We start from the raw sequence: 16944 nt of genomic DNA, 5'->3' as shown, positions 1-16944 counted from the left end.
TATGATGAATCCTTCTGAAGTGTGCGCACGTGCAGAAGTCGCACAGCGCGTGCGCGCACAGTGAGATGAGACAGCATATCACATATACGAATGCCCCTGCCTGATTGACAGGCCTTCGCAGGGTGGTGGGGGTGTTGCGTTGGCATTTTAGGGGTGTCGCGGCTCTGTTGGGTGGGGGTGGGGGGAGGGCGCGGTCCGGGCATCGCAGGTGTGTCCTGACCGTTTGCAGGGCAGGCCACGGTTGCTGCATGATGTCACATGCAGCTGCTGCAAGCCTAAACACGGCGGGTAGCAGTCTGCTTTCTCAGCTAGGCTGCGCAGGCAGAGGGCACACCTAAACATGCGAGAGCATCGCCGTCTCGCATATAGGATGACAATTAACACAACAATACAGCCAGAAGCAGCATAGAGTATAGAGGAAGTGAAGGACAGAGTAGAGCAACTTACTGTGGGAGATATGTATAAAACTTGGAGAGAGATAAAGTACCATCCAATCAGTTTCTGTCATGTTACAGGCTGTGGGCCAGATGTACTAAGCCTTGAAAAGTGATACATTTTACAGTGATAAAGTGCCAGCCAATCAGCTCCTAACTGTCATTTTCAAACACAGCCTGTAACATGGCAGTGAGGAGCTGATTGGCTGGTGCTTTATCCCCGTGAGATTGATAACTTTTCAAGGCTTAGTACATCTCCTGCTACGTTTCAAAAATGACAGTTAGAATCTGATTGATAGGTACTTTGGGGTCTATTTACTAATCCTTAGAGAGAGATAAAGTGGAGATAGAGTACCAGCCTATCAGCTCCTAACTGCCTTGTTACAGATTGTGTTTGATGAAATGACAGAAGTTGACTGGTTGGTAGTTTATCTCTTTCCACGGCTTAGTAAATAGATCCCTTTTAATCTCTCTCTGAGAGTCACCGGTGAGAGATAGCGGAAGTTGAATGAAGGCGCACTGATAGCAGGGATAGTGCTAGGAGAAGAGAATGAGGGAATAGAGGGGGTCATTCCGACCCGATCGCAGCGTGCTTTCGTTCGCACAGCTGCGACCGGGTCACTACTGCGCATGCGCGGGGGCCGTTATGCGCACGGGCAACGACGCTGACAGCGGAAAAAGCGGTCGCAGCGACGATCGCAAGAAGATTGACTGCAGGAAGGCGTTCCAGGGCGTCAACTGTCCGTTGGAGACCATTTTCGGGGAGTGGTTACAAAAACGCAGGCGTGTCCAGGCGAACAAAGGGCGGATGTCTGACGTCAAAGTCAAGCCCATCATCGCTGGATCCGTCGCACAGTGTAAGTAGCTGCAGGGCCGGTCTTGTTTTGCAGGAAACTTTTTTAGCATAGTAGGGCTGCACAAGCGATCGCAGCCCTGCTATGCTAAAATACACTCCTCCATAGGCGGGGATTAGTTGATCGCACCAGCAGCAAAAAGTTGCTTGGTGCGATCAACTCAGAATGAGGGCCCGAGTTCTGCCTATAAGGATTTACAGTTGTAGCAGGAAGAATTTACCCTGGAGGGTGAATCCGGATAGAGATTCGGTGAATGGTCAGAGAGGCTGGGTAATAAGTTAAGAGGCCATTATGAAGAAATCTTAAGGGCTCATATGAAGGTGTGGACACTGGAATGGAGTGTGATAGGGCGATGGAGTAAGTGAGCAGTGATATGGGAGGTATACTGGATGCAGGAGTGAGAGGAGGTGACCAGAGCGGAGGTGAGGTGGTGGTCAGTATTTACGAGGAGAGGGCAAGATGAAGTATGAGGTGTAGGATGGCGTGGTGCATTTGAGGGCTTTATATGTGAGGGTAAGAAGCTTGTACGGCATTCTCCAGCAGACGGGGAGTCAGTGAAGCTGCTGGCAGAGGGCTGAGTCCAACACAAAGTGGGTAGAGATGTAACTAATTTCCAGTAGTGATAGATCAAGCCCTACTTTGTGTATTTAGATCATGCTTATACATCCAATAGTCTTTTACACATGTCTGTGGCCTTCCAGAGCTACAGGCCTCACCGTGTACTATATGATGTCTCACGTGAGCAGTGACCATAGAAGAACGGTATAACTAACTCTTTGTGATTACCATTGAAGCCTGAAGCTGCTATGGCCTCTATCTGTGTCCTGAGTAACTGCACGGTGCTACTGAGCAGGTTCATCTCTATGGTCAGTTTCCCCAGCCTGTCCGTCTGCTTCCTGTCCTTGGCAAGAGTGTCGTTCATCTTCTTCTCCTGGGAATGGAGCTGGTAGGAGAGCTGCGCCACCTCAGTCCTGGAGAGAGGGAGGGGGGAAGAAAACATTGCATTACTGGATCGTTCATTATAAACACCCAGCTAAAAATATCACTGCTGCTTACAGCCACTGTAAACATTGGAGGTCTATATATATCTCAGGACACCAGGGAGACAGAGAGCTGTGACCTCACACGCATGGTCCCTTTCTACAGCAAGCAGTGATAGGATATACCACGTAACGTGGGCCTGACATTATTTTACCCTAATACAAATAGAAAGCAGGAGAGGTCACTGCAATGCTAAAGGTTTATTCACCAATTTATTGTACTGAGTGCTCATATACCTATTCAGTACATAAGCTATTCCTAACAGAGGATTTGCACCATGAGCTGTCCTTTCCCTGAACTGCTGCTTTTCCCCCTCCCCACCATTCCCTGAACTGCTGCTTTCCCCCCCTAGCCTTCCTTTCCCTCAACTGCCACTTTTCCACTTACCCTTCTATCCCTGAACTGCCGCTTTTCCTCCTCCCCTCCTTTCCCTGAACTACCACTTTTCCACTCCCCCGTCCCTGAACTGCCGCTTTTCCCCCTCCCCTTCTTTCCCTGAACTACCACTTTTCCACTCCCCCGTCCCTGAACTGCCGCTTTTCCTCATCCCTCCTTTCCCTGAACTGCCACTTTTTTACCTTCCCTCCTTTCCCTGAAGTGCTGCTTTTCCACATCCCCTCCTTTCCCTGAAGTGCTGCTTTTCCAACTCCCCTCCTTTCCCTGAAGTACTGCTTTTCTACCTCCCCTCCTTTCCCTGAGGTGCTGCTTTTCTACCTCCCCTCCTTTCCCTGAAGTGCTGCTTTTCTACCTCCCCTCCTTTCCCTGAAGTGCTGCTTTTCTACCTCCCCTCCTTTCCCTGAAGTGCTGCTTTTCTACCTCCCCTCCTTTCCCTGAAGTGCTGCTTTTCCAACTCCCCTCCTTTCCCTGAAGTGCTGCTTTTCTACCTCCCCTCCTTTCCCTGAAGTGCTGCTTTTCTACCTCCCCTCCTTTCCCTGAAGTGCTGCTTCTCCACCTCCCCTCCTTTCCCTGAAGTGCTGCTTCTCCACCTCCCCTCCTTTCCCTGAAGTGCTGCTTTACCACCTCCCCTCCTTTCCCTGAAGTGCTGCTTTTCCAACTCCCCGCCTTTCCCTGAAGTACTGCTTTACCACCTCCCCTCCTTTCCCTGAAGTACTGCTTTTCCACCTCCCCATCCCTGAACTGCCTCTTGTCTACCTCTCCCCCTTTCCCTGAAGTGCCGCTTTGCCACCTCCCCTCCTTTCCCTGAAGTGCCGCTTTGCCTCCTCCCGTCCTTTCCCTGAAGTGCTGCTTTTCCACCTCCTCTCCTTTCCCTGAAGTGCTGCTTTTCCACCTCCCCATCCCTGAAGTGCTGCTTTTCCACCTCCCCATCCCTGTCTCTTTTCCACCTCCCCGTCCCTAAATTGCCATTTTTCTACATCACCTCCTTTCCCTGAACCGACACTTTTCCACCTCCCATCTGTCCCTGAATTGTCGCTTTTCCACCAAACCCCCAACCCCCCCGTCCCTGAATTGCCACTTTTGCACCTCCCCTTCTCTCCTTGAACTGCCACCCCCCCTTCCCCCGGGTGTCAAGAGATGACTTCCATGTTGTAGAGGGAAAAGAGGTATGGGAGGGCAGGTAAGAAAAGTGTACAGTCAGGGAGATGCTCCATAAGGAAAGCAGGTTGGGAGAATGAAATAAGAAACAGGACTTGCCTTATTTTGTTTACCAGTTTGTTCATCTGCTCCAACATGCGGGTGCCCTCAATGCCTCCATCTCCAATGAGCTGCTTAATGCTCCTCAGCTTGTCTTCCAGTTCTCTTATGAGACTGTTGCTGATCTCTGGAGCTTCCACTCCATCCTGTAGATCAGCCACCCTCTTCTGTATCCCTTGAAGCTGGTTCCGCAGCTGGGAGATAATGACGTCCCACTGATAGAAGCACTGGTGGCAGGCTGAACACCTGGGGTAGTTGTCCTGGAAGCCTCGGGCACACTGGCCACAGCCACGCCCGGTGAAACCCTCCCGGCAGCGGCACATCCCGGTCAGGTGATCACACTGCTGTATCTCAGAGCCATACACATCACAGTTACAGGCTGGGGAGGGAAATAAGTAGGAGCCGGGTCAGGGCACAGATTTACTTTGTACTGTAAAAGCCTGCGAGCAGGGCCCTCCTACCTGTGTCTGATATATACATAGCTGTTCCATTCGGGAACCTTCCAATTTAGCAAACACCTCTATTACATTAAAGCTGTATGTCTTCTCCAATATAGGGGCGCCACATCTGTTTTATCATCACCTCAGTGACTACTAATCTTTATATAACAGTCAGTAGGGTGTACATTATTAAACTTTCCACGTGCAGAATCTTGCTAAATGACGTGCTAGAATAGGTATAACCCTATGACGGACAGACAGCGGAGAATTACTGTACCTTCACACTTTCTCTGAGGGTCACCCCAATAATTTTCTTGGCACTGTGAGCAGACCCTCCCGCCGAAGCCCGGCTGGCAGTAACACTGTCCTGTGTACTAAAGGAAGGAGAAAATACTGGGGTTTAAAATCTGTAAATTAATCCACAAATTAGATCTCTGCTGAATTTATGGAGGCAATTTAATGAGGAGCAAATGGGTGTGATACACAAGATGGACATTAAAAAGATAGGCAGTCATGAGGTCGACAGTCAAAGGTCGACAGGGACAAATGGTCGACAGGGTCGAAATGTCAACACAAAAAAAAAATTGGATGTTGTTTTGTGTTTTTAAACATTTATTACCCCAATTTGTTGAAATGCATCCACTTGCGGGCTCACTTCCGATGCGGTGGTTACTAAAGGTAATAGTTTGTGACATGGATAGTAAATGCAGCAAAAGTTGTAAAAACCCTAAAACACATGTGTCAACCATACGTCGACCTTTTGACCCCGTCGACCTTTTGACTCTGGCGAACTAATGCATGTCGACCATTAGTGGTCGACCTATTGACTGTAGACCTTTTTAGTGTAGATCTATAGACTGGATACCGAAGCAAATTGGGGCACGTGGGATAAACTGTTTTTCAGTTCGTTTAGAAATTCGCAATCAATGAATGCAGCAAAGTAGTATTTTTTGTGCACATACATATTCTGAGCAGGTGGGTAATGTCCTAATCTGAAGGGAAAACGGTTTTCCACGATGCCCATGAATTGCCGTTTGCAATTGATTTAAGGGGTCATCAGGAGAGCGATTCAGTGTACCTAATTTGTAAGCTGCAGATTAACAGTACCAAAATCACTCCTATTTGAATTGCCCCCTATTATTAAACTAGGTCGTTAAAGACAAACTCCAACCATGAATAATTTGTCCACAACGTGCACTCTCTCCGGCTATCCATATGTCAGGGGTATGTTACTTCGCTGCCCTCCTCTTCCCCATCTGTCACACGGGTAGCTGCGAGTGGAGACAGGAGTCCCAAAGCACCGGGAAAGGGGGAGCATCTCACATTTAGGTGGAGATTAAGCAAAGCTTGGAGAGAGATAAAGTGGAGAGATATAAAGTACCAACCAATCAGCTGCTAACTGCCATGTTACAGGCTGTGCTTAAAATGACAGTAGGAAGCTGACTGGCTGGTACTTTCTTTCTCTCCAAGCTTTGATAAATCTCCCCCATATGGAGGGTCCTAGATGCTGCTCCACGGCTCTGGGGGGTGAGAACTCTTCCCTCTCAGTTGCGTATAGCTGGGAGTTCCCTACCTCTCCGCACTCACCTGGTCCCAGTCACACTCACCACATTGCAGTCCTTCCTCAGGGAATGGGAGGGGACACAAGCGCACGGCTCGCACCCTAAGTCCGCCCCAAAGTTCCAGAAGTTGGCGGCGCATTCATCGCAGTTCTTGCCGACTACGTTTGCCCGGCAGGGGCAGTGCCCGGTCGCTCTGTCACAGTAACAGGTGTCTCTCGTACAGTGGGACTGCAGCGTACCTAACTCATTGCACGTACAACCTGAGGGAGTAATCAGAAAACAGCGGATAATAGATAAATCCCGCTCTTTAGTGTCATCGCTATACAATTATGTATTAGAGTGTCTGTACCAGTGATCATGATGCACAACTAGAACAAGCACATATATGAGTGACTGACTGACGAGGGAACACCATTCTCACATACTCAGCACTTACGGCGACAGTTGCGCAACACGGCGCTCCCAAAGTAACCGGCCTTGCACTCTCCGCAGTGGTGCCCGTCGGTGTTGTAGAGGCACTTCAGGCACATGCCGGTGCGCGAGTCACATGACTCGGGGTCGCTAGGGTCAATGTTGTTGTTACACTGGCAAGGGCGGCACTCTCCGCCATCCTGGTCCGGGTTCCCAAAGTATCCAGGAGAGCAGCGATCGCACCGGGATCCTGGACAATAAAACATCCATGTCAGCCTTGTTAGTAACTGCCTGAAAAGCATTGGCTGGAGGTTCATTGTCTACTGGACCTTTCCCAATGTAATCGTATGTCGCCTTTCCACTGCAGCTTCATTATTAAGCAAACTGTGGTAGAATCAAACCTTTTTCTCTCCATCAAAATACCAAAAATTCCACCAAACCTGGTCTTGGGGCCGTCAGACAGATCTCAATGGGTGTGGATCATTAGATCGACAGTGTCTAGGTCGACAATGTTTAGGTCGACCACTATAGGTCGACAGTCACTAGTTCGACAGGGTCAGAAGGTCGTCATGTTCTAGGTCGACAGGTCAACAGGTCGACATGAGTTTTTAATGTTTTTTTGGTGTTGCTTTCTTCGTAGAGTGACCGGGAACCCCAATTAGTGCACCGTGTTCGCTCGCCATGCTTCGGGCAAGGTGCCTCGCTTCGCTTGGCACAGATTACCATTCCAATCGTAGTCCACGTGGATCGTTAAGTATGAAAAAGTAAAAATTTTTTTTTAAAAGCTCATGTCGACCTTTTGACCTGTCGGCCTAGAACATGTAGACCTTCTGACCCTGTCGACCTAAACATTGTCGACCTAGACACTGTCGATCTTCAGACCGGATCCCGATCTCAATGCAGGGGTACAAGATGAGAAGGAACTTGACCAGATCTGTCTTTCAAAACTACCGCCAAGCAACCTGCTGATAATGAAGAGATGGCTGCTGGGTTGCTCAGTTATTCTACCCCTGTTATCATCCTACAATAACCTCATTGGCCGTGATCCTGTGTGTAAATCAACCATAAAAGTGTATGTGATCCCTATGTAGAGATGTGCCCTGAGGGCACATCTGTGGTGGTGTCCCTAGCTGGGGCAGCTTGTCTGTCCCCAGCGCTGGGTGCGTGGCGGCGGGTGTCCGGTGCAGGGATTACCCTTTTCCCTGCACCGGACCAGAGGCTTTTGAATCTTGGCGCCCTCCGGGAGCCAATCGCGGCTCCCGGAGCGGCAGCCAATCAGAGAGGGACGCGGCGAGCCAATCGGCGCTCGCCGCGTCATAGGCCCCGCCCCCGGCGTCTGATGTCAGACGCCGGGCGGGATCCGAAGGGACCGCGCGCGCGGAAGAGCGCGAAGAAAGAAGACGGGCGGGAGCAGCGGAGATCGTCGGCGCGCAGGAGCGCAGAAGATAGTCCGGCGCGGAGGAGAAGACGACGGCCGTGGGAAGAAGAGCTCCGGTGGCCGCTGAAGAGGCCGGAAGACGTCGGGCTCCGGGAAGATGTCCAGCGGCGGCTGGACGCGGCGAAGAGACGGCGGCGCCGCTGGCCAGGACGGGCCAGCGGCAGAAGAATGCATCCAGGCCGAGAAGGCTGCAGTGGTGGGAAGCAATTGAGCTGTGCAGTTCCCCACTGCAGCCTTCTCCACCGCAGGTAGGCCCTTCTAAGGTGCCCCCTTCTCTCCTCCCTAGACCACCGGGTGTTCGGGCATTAGGCCCGTGGGCAGAGTCAGGCCCTCTCGGCCTGTGGGCATTCAGTCGGGCCCTCCCGGCCCGTGGGCACAAGCGTGGTCGGCTCTCTGGGTCCAAGGCCACGTGCAGCCGGGGTTCCACCCGGCCCGTGGCCCAAGTACCCAGACCCGACCACATTGATAGGGGGTTTGGGCATTAGGTCCAAGCCACCTCAAAGCGCCGCAGTAGGCGGGCACTAGGCCCGGGGGCAGTTCAGGCATTAGGCCTGTGGGGACGTTAGAGGGCAGTAGGCCCTAGTGTAATTGTGGCCAATTAGGGATACATTAAGGTGACCTTGGGCACAAGGCCCAGGTCACCCAACGGGCAGCAAGTTAGGCGGGCGCTAGGCCTGTGGGCGAAGTCGGGCCTGCGGCCTGTGTGCAGTTAGGGGGCGCTAGGCCCAGTGAATAAGAGCCCCGAGGTGAGTACAGGTGGCCCTGGGCACTAGGCCCAGGCCACCCCGAGGTATTTAGGAAGGCAGAGCTGAGGCCCACATGAGGGAAGGCACAGGAGGTGGGTAGGCCGTGCGGTGCCCACCCCCGTCCAGCGGCAGGTAGGGATTAAAAAGGGACAGCACTGTTTTATATTGTATTTCCGATGTGTGTTGTTACCGTGCAGGGTGAATTGCTGTTATAATGTTTGTGCATAGTTATGTCGCACCACACCCACAGAGCTAGTTTGAGGGCTCTGCCGTTATAGTTAGTATAGGGTGTGACACTAGGTCTAGTTAGGCCCTGCACGGCTGTTTCTTTCTTTTGCCTCCTTACAGGGACCTGTACTGGAGAAGATCGGAGTACCGGAGTGTAAGACGGTGAGTAACCACGGTCTGAGTGTTTGGTTGTGTTCCTTTCTATCTCCCTTCCTTCAGGGCAACGGTGAGCCTTGCACGGCTGTGCAAGGCGGAATTTCCACCTGGTGCGAAAGTGCCGATAGGTGAAATTCGGGCTCTGAGGCGGACGCCAATGATGACCCCCACCTAGCCCGAAAGCACTATTTTTCTAGAGGTCGGAGGGCGTTTCGGTCCACAGGTAGGAGGACGGCACTCAGCAATCTCTTTCCTCCTAGGTCGTCGTGTCCGGGTCCGACGGAAGAGTTGCCAGGTCCGTTGAAGGTTCCGGTACCTGAAGGTGAGAGAGAGCGGCGCCTGGTGAGTACAGAGTCTACACCTGCACGGCAGCAGGCACCACCACACGCACAGCAGCCGCACCTCTCACACTTGGCGTAGTCGGCAGGATCAAAGAGACCGGATCACGGACACGATGTGGAACGCCACCAAGAAGACCTCCCTGCAGACGGCTCCGGAGAAGACTCACCCCCGGATGTGTGTGGACCAGAGCGACTGGGTGACGGTGTCTGGGGCAGACATCCTGAAGATGGTGCAGCGGTCGGTCCAGCGTGGAAAAGAAGAGCGCCGGGAGAAGGGGCGCAAGAAAGCCGCTGTGACGCCCTGCAAGAGATGTCGGCAGACAGGGCACTTTGCCAGCGAGTGCACTTGGCGAGAGACGTCCCCAAAGAAGGTGGTCCAGGAAGCGGACCGAAGACGTCAGCAGGGCCAAGTGAAGAAGGAGTCCCGATGTTTGCTCTGCGGAAACTACGGGCATGAGCACAACAGTTGTCCTTGGGACGAAGAGTTGAGCGAAGACGAGGTTGATTCCCGGTGTGAAAGCTGTGGAGATCCCCGACATCGGCTCCTGGAATGTCCATGGACTGAAGACAGGACGGACTACGAGGCCACGGTGAAGCAGATGACGGAGTCTCGTCATCAGCTTTGGGACCGGGTGGCTGCAGAGCCTGTGTGTGCGCTCTGCGAGGCGAGAGGACATGCGCTTCCCGATTGTCCGTGGAATGAAGACCGGATGATTGCGGATGGTCACGCCCAGAGATGGGAGGAGGAAACCAGGGAAATGGAGCGGAAGACCCTGCTTGAAGGTAGTTCGCAGGTACCCATTTCCTCTGAGCCAGAACCAACGGGTGAAGATTCCCCAGTGAAGGAGGTGGACCAGGAACCCGTCTTGGAGAAGGTGGCAGTGGCCCTCCCTTGTTGGAAGTGTCGGCGACCAGGACATGCGGCCAGTGAGTGCCCCTGGGAAGATGCTGCGGACCTACTCTGTCCCAAGAAAGTGACCCCAGTAAGGCAGAATCCTTTCCCGCATGAGGCGGAGGTGGACGACTGGGAGGTGAAGAGACCACGCTGCGAAGAAAAGCGTGAAGACCCAGTGACGGAGACGTCCGGAATCTACCCGCGATGGAACCGTCCACGTCCAGGACGTGCGGAACAGGAGTGTCCTGGGTACCAAAAGATGCCAGCGGAAGCGAAGGCGTACGCTGAGGAAGTCACGATGCCAGCGGAAGCGAAGGAGTACGCTGAGGAAGAAGAGATGCCAGCGGAAGCGAAGGAGTACGCTGAGGAAACAGAGGTGCCAGCGGAAAGGAAGAAGTACGCTGAGGAGGAAAATAATACCCCAGTCCAGATATCGGAGGAAGACTCGGACTACGGTGAGCTGTCCGCCGACGAATCCCTCCCAGAACAGATGGAGGACGACTCTGGCATCGGAAGCGCCGACGAGAGTGACTGGCAGGATCGGGTGGAGTCATGCTCCCAGTTGAATGCCCTCCGCGAAAAGGGGGAGATAGTCCTGGAGCAAGAGTACCTGCCGGGAGTGCCGAAATGGACGGATGTACGGGGACAGGATCGTGATGCCGTGGGAGGACCCGTTCCAGAGGAAGACACAGGACCTTTGGAGATGCCCCACGAGGAAATGCAACATATGGTGGCTGTTGCCCGGGAGGAAACGGATGCCCCGGAGGATTCCGCTGTTGGATGGTGGTCGATACCACACCCGGAAGACAGGGACAAAGCCACAGACGATAACGGAGGTCAAGAGTGGGTGACTGTTGTCCCCGTGGAAGATTCCCCTTGGTGGCCAACGTCGAGCGACCGTGAGGAGATGCCACTCCCCCAGAGGATCCGCCGATGGAGGTCAGGACGTAAGAGGAACCTGGAGCTGGAGGTGGAAGGATGTGGGGTCACAGCCTGTCCGGGCTGGACCCTCGAACACAACCTCGCCGAAGGGACCTCGGAATTCCCTGACCCGCGGACAATGGACGTCGTGAGGAACTTTGTAGGGACTACAAAGGAAAAAGGGGGGGGAAATGTAGAGATGTGCCCTGAGGGCACATCTGTGGTGGTGTCCCTAGCTGGGGACAGCGCTGGGGCAGCTTGTCTGTCCCCAGCGCTGGGTGCGTGGCGGCGGGTGTCCGGTGCAGGGATTACCCTTTTCCCTGCACCGGACCAGAGGCTTTTGAATCTTGGCGCCCTCCGGGAGCCAATCGCGGCTCCCGGAGCGGCAGCCAATCAGAGAGGGACGCGGCGAGCCAATCGGCGCTCGCCGCGTCATAGGCCCCGCCCCCGGCGTCTGATGTCAGACGCCGGGCGGGATCCGAAGGGACCGCGCGCGCGGAAGAGCGCGAAGAAAGAAGACGGGCGGGAGCAGCGGAGATCGTCGGCGCGCAGGAGCGCAGAAGATAGTCCGGCGCGGAGGAGAAGACGACGGCCGTGGGAAGAAGAGCTCCGGTGGCCGCTGAAGAGGCCGGAAGACGTCGGGCTCCGGGAAGATGTCCAGCGGCGGCTGGACGCGGCGAAGAGACGGCGGCGCCGCTGGCCAGGACGGGCCAGCGGCAGAAGAATGCATCCAGGCCGAGAAGGCTGCAGTGGTGGGAAGCAATTGAGCTGTGCAGTTCCCCACTGCAGCCTTCTCCACCGCAGGTAGGCCCTTCTAAGGTGCCCCCTTCTCTCCTCCCTAGACCACCGGGTGTTCGGGCATTAGGCCCGTGGGCAGAGTCAGGCCCTCTCGGCCTGTGGGCATTCAGTCGGGCCCTCCCGGCCCGTGGGCACAAGCGTGGTCGGCTCTCTGGGTCCAAGGCCACGTGCAGCCGGGGTTCCACCCGGCCCGTGGCCCAAGTACCCAGACCCGACCACATTGATAGGGGGTTTGGGCATTAGGTCCAAGCCACCTCAAAGCGCCGCAGTAGGCGGGCACTAGGCCCGGGGGCAGTTCAGGCATTAGGCCTGTGGGGACGTTAGAGGGCAGTAGGCCCTAGTGTAATTGTGGCCAATTAGGGATACATTAAGGTGACCTTGGGCACAAGGCCCAGGTCACCCAACGGGCAGCAAGTTAGGCGGGCGCTAGGCCTGTGGGCGAAGTCGGGCCTGCGGCCTGTGTGCAGTTAGGGGGCGCTAGGCCCAGTGAATAAGAGCCCCGAGGTGAGTACAGGTGGCCCTGGGCACTAGGCCCAGGCCACCCCGAGGTATTTAGGAAGGCAGAGCTGAGGCCCACATGAGGGAAGGCACAGGAGGTGGGTAGGCCGTGCGGTGCCCACCCCCGTCCAGCGGCAGGTAGGGATTAAAAAGGGACAGCACTGTTTTATATTGTATTTCCGATGTGTGTTGTTACCGTGCAGGGTGAATTGCTGTTATAATGTTTGTGCATAGTTATGTCGCACCACACCCACAGAGCTAGTTTGAGGGCTCTGCCGTTATAGTTAGTATAGGGTGTGACACTAGGTCTAGTTAGGCCCTGCACGGCTGTTTCTTTCTTTTGCCTCCTTACAGGGACCTGTACTGGAGAAGATCGGAGTACCGGAGTGTAAGACGGTGAGTAACCACGGTCTGAGTGTTTGGTTGTGTTCCTTTCTATCTCCCTTCCTTCAGGGCAACGGTGAGCCTTGCACGGCTGTGCAAGGCGGAATTTCCACCTGGTGCGAAAGTGCCGATAGGTGAAATTCGGGCTCTGAGGCGGACGCCAATGATGACCCCCACCTAGCCCGAAAGCACTATTTTTCTAGAGGTCGGAGGGCGTTTCGGTCCACAGGTAGGAGGACGGCACTCAGCAATCTCTTTCCTCCTAGGTCGTCGTGTCCGGGTCCGACGGAAGAGTTGCCAGGTCCGTTGAAGGTTCCGGTACCTGAAGGTGAGAGAGAGCGGCGCCTGGTGAGTACAGAGTCTACACCTGCACGGCAGCAGGCACCACCACACGCACAGCAGCCGCACCTCTCACACCTATGCGGCTGCTGGCCAGCCACTGTGACAGTCCTATTGTGTAGCCCTACAGACAGGGCCTGGTGCAATATAACTATAGGACGGATGGCAGGCTGGACAATTATTATCCAGCTCGGTAATACGCAGCCTTAGATATAAATGACAGAATGTTTTGGTTTCCTATAGAACTATTAAACCTCACTTGCTATACGTAGCTGCAGACGGCCGCATCCCGCTGCCCTTACCTCCATAGCCCGGCGCACACAGACACACGATGTGGTTGGACTCTCGGTCAGCGTAACAAGAGCTGCCATGGTAGCTGTCAGTGCCAGGATACCCAGGACAGGGACAAGGGCGACACTGCTGGCCGGAACCCAGAATGGGATCGCCATAGTAACCGTCCAGACACCTGAAGGAAACAACCGTCACTAGGTGCACCAAGTACATTAATCTGATTATGACTGTGTAAGCCTGAGAACTACCATTACGGTACAAATGAACGGGAAAATGAGGGGGCAATGGAGACAGCTGGACAACTATTTTCCTGAGAATGCAGCTTATGACTTTAGTAGGAAGTTGGGGCATCGCTGAGGCACTACGTGCCTCATACCTTAGTTGTGTCAATAAGTCCTGCTGAATATTGGTACAGCCTTTATAGCGAATGCACCCACAGTGTGGGTAAAGAGAGATCTATGGAACAACAAGACAGTGAAGCCTGGAACTCACTTGTCACAGTGCCGGCCGCTTGTGTAGTCCCTGCATCTGAGGCAGGCTCCGGTCTTGGGGTCACATTCTTCAGAATGCCCGTTGCATTGGCACGGCTTGCAGTGTGGGAAACCCCATTGACCTGGCAAGCACTGGTCGCATTGTCTACCAGCCACATTGCTTTGGCACTGGCACTGCCCCGTTGCCGGATTACAGAACCTGGATGTAGAACCTTGAGGGTGGCAGTCACACTCTGTGATGAGAAAAGACAGGGACATTATGAACATTGGTTATTATAACTTGGACAATACACAGGGTATTACACAACAACAGCATAGCCGAGGATTGCCCATTCCCAGCAGGCTGCTATTTGTATTTATAGTATTGTAGTTCCACACAGCTGGAAGACCACAGATTGCCTGCTTTTGCAATACTTTGTACTTAACCATGTAACATGGACAGAAGTTCACTCACTGCTGCATCCATATGGGCCAAATCCATAGGTACCGGGAGCACACTGGTCACAGCGCTGCCCAATCACATTGGGTTTGCACATACACTGTCCTCCTACTTTATCACACACTGCGCTGAGGGATCCCTGCAGGTTGCAGAGACAAGCTGCAAAATACAAAATACAAAGCATGAAAAACAGCGCCCTCTGCTGGAGGGACACAGTGTGGCACGATCATTAGTTATATATTGTCATGTAACAATTACCAATAGTTTACAAAGAGCAGAATTAGTTTTGTATGAGGCACCACCACCCTCTCCTCCCTCAATTACACCCTTCACAAACTGAAAAGATGTGGGGCCTATTTATCAACGAGTTTTAGTTATTTAAACTCATTGGGATGTATTCAATTGTTTGAAAAGTCAGTTGGGTGTCTGACCGACTTTTCAAACATTTGAATTCCCCCCATTGTGTATGATAAATGGAGCTTCAGCCGATCAGCTCCTAACTGTCCTGTGTTTGAAAAATGACTGTTGGATGCTGATTGGCTGGAGCACCATTTAACATATACAACATGTTTTAAAGCTGGTTGCGTATGATAAAACTTGTTGATAAATCAGCCCCTAAGTATCATTCACCTCTTACCCTTTTAGTATCCCCCCCTACAGCCTGGGCTGATTTCCACCATAACATGGAGATCAAAAGTCTGACCACCCTTTACACTAAGGGGGGCTGCAATTGGAACCCATGGGTGCCATCCCAATGGCTCCAATATTTTCAGCAGGGTTCCCCAATACCTACTGAATTATACCAAAACAGTAAAAGCAAAAATAGCAAAGGGGATTCTCAAATAAACATCCACCCAACCAGGGCAGCCATCAGGGGGGGACGACGACTGCAGGGACTTACAGAAAGGGGGGCCCTTACAGAAAGGGGGGGCCCACCCCTGGCTCCTACCGTCAATACCTGGAAAGCTGCACAGGAAACGCAACAACAGCAGGCTGATGCGCAGGGAGGACTTAAAAACAATCCTTCCCTGTGCATCAGCTCTGTGAATCGTTCCTGCAGGTCCGCAATACTCCACCTATATGTAACGTCAAGTGTGTGTGAGCTCACATGGGGGTGGAGCGATGTGGCAGAATTTATAGATATTTTTTTTTTTTTGGGGGGGGGGGGGGCACGCCCTGTCTATTATGTCAGTCCTAGGCCCCACAATTTCTCATGGCAGCCCTGAACCCAACATCCTTATTCATTGCTTCATTAAACCATTATTGAACCATTATTATCCAAATGTGAAATAAAATCTTTCTTCTGGACTGATTTGTTTGTTGTATTCCAAACAGGAGGAAAAAAAAACATACGCTCATATAAAACAGCTTTCATCGAATTACTTTGGCCAAGAGCAACTGGGACCCATCTTCATCAGCAGCCAATCACAAGTGGTTTCCCGCTTTGGCCATTTGTGATTGGCTGGCGATAAGCAAAGTTGTGGAGTCCCCATTGTTCATTATTTTGCCTTGATTGTGAATGGTTGGGTCTTATTTGTATGGGGATTTTTGAGTGATCACTATATAGGGTCACAGGAGAATATATGTTTTTATGTTCTGTTTAGGTAAGTGGTGAACGTGTGTTTTTGGGGCTCTTTGTTCAAGTAAAGTTTATTGAAAAATTGTTCTTTATACATTTTTGGGGTATAATGGAGAAGTGTCTTAGGGGCTATTATACTGGGTTCAGGAAGCTGGTAAGCTATGTGAGAGGGGGTGAGAGGACACTCTCTTTATGAACGATCCCACCATTAGGGATGGCCATCGGTAATTTAAACATGATGGTACCATTAGTAGTTACCCTCGATGATATGCAACCATTGACAGGGAAACCATTGCTTTTGCCTATTGATGGTCTGCTCTGTTACTGGGCAGTGGGCCAATCAGAGTTGGGGCAGTGCTTCACAGGCCACATAAGGGAGCAGAGCTACTCTATGCTCTGTGTCCCAGTGCCAGGGAGAAATAAAACATTGCGGGGCTGTGTGCAATCGATGACGAAGAAGCATTGGATCTCCACCATCGATAGCAAAAATATTGTTCATCTGTGGTTTGCCATCAATGGTTGTTAACCATCGATGGTCAATGGCCAGCCCTAGGCACCAGTCCTTCATTAATTATCTTGGGGCTAGATTACTCTTTTCACTGCTTAGTACATGTCCCCCGTTTGCAATCATCATGGAGAGGATCCCGTTACTCACGCAGAGCTCCGTCGTGGATGATGGCCGAGATGCTGCAAATCAGCTTAATGCACATTTCTGCCAGCATCGGCATGGTGGCCATCTGGAAGGACTCCAGACACCTGTAGTTTTCCATTTCCTCTCGGTGATGCACAGAGACGGGGTCGTTGCCATGGAAGCCAGGCAGCTCCGAGAACTTTGGCAGCAGGACCAGCTGTGAGACACGTAGGGAGACATTAGTTCATGGTTTCCTGCGTCTGAAAAAGCATTTCAGGGAGATTGTGACAGCAACACCTGTGTGATGAGGAGGGCGCTCCGTCTGAGAGGCGTGTCACAAAACTAACTTACCTCCAACTGCGAATGAGCCCCAA

At 52.6% G+C, this 16944-nt stretch overlaps 1 protein-coding gene across 2 annotated transcripts in view; it reads right to left on the bottom strand.

Annotated features, from left to right (window-relative positions):
* Positions 1 to 16944, bottom strand: part of LOC134958466 (laminin subunit beta-1-like) — a 195008-nt gene that overhangs the window by 24243 nt on the left and 153821 nt on the right. For both annotated transcript variants that reach the window (XM_063941097.1, XM_063941098.1), the window contains exons 19-27: positions 16595 to 16787; positions 14376 to 14519; positions 13923 to 14154; positions 13442 to 13605; positions 6421 to 6645; positions 6030 to 6244; positions 4700 to 4796; positions 3983 to 4361; positions 2075 to 2259 (exon numbers count right to left, since the gene is read on the bottom strand). In XM_063941097.1, coding sequence (XP_063797167.1) covers positions 2075 to 2259; positions 3983 to 4361; positions 4700 to 4796; positions 6030 to 6244; positions 6421 to 6645; positions 13442 to 13605; positions 13923 to 14154; positions 14376 to 14519; positions 16595 to 16787 — 1834 coding nt within the window. The remainder of the gene's footprint in view (positions 1 to 2074; positions 2260 to 3982; positions 4362 to 4699; positions 4797 to 6029; positions 6245 to 6420; positions 6646 to 13441; positions 13606 to 13922; positions 14155 to 14375; positions 14520 to 16594; positions 16788 to 16944) is intronic.

Source organism: Pseudophryne corroboree, chromosome 9, assembly GCF_028390025.1.
Source record: "Pseudophryne corroboree isolate aPseCor3 chromosome 9, aPseCor3.hap2, whole genome shotgun sequence".
Lineage (NCBI taxonomy): Eukaryota > Metazoa > Chordata > Amphibia > Anura > Myobatrachidae > Pseudophryne > Pseudophryne corroboree.
The sequence above is the reverse complement of the archived record's forward strand: the minus strand, read 5'-3'. Positions and strand labels throughout refer to the sequence as shown.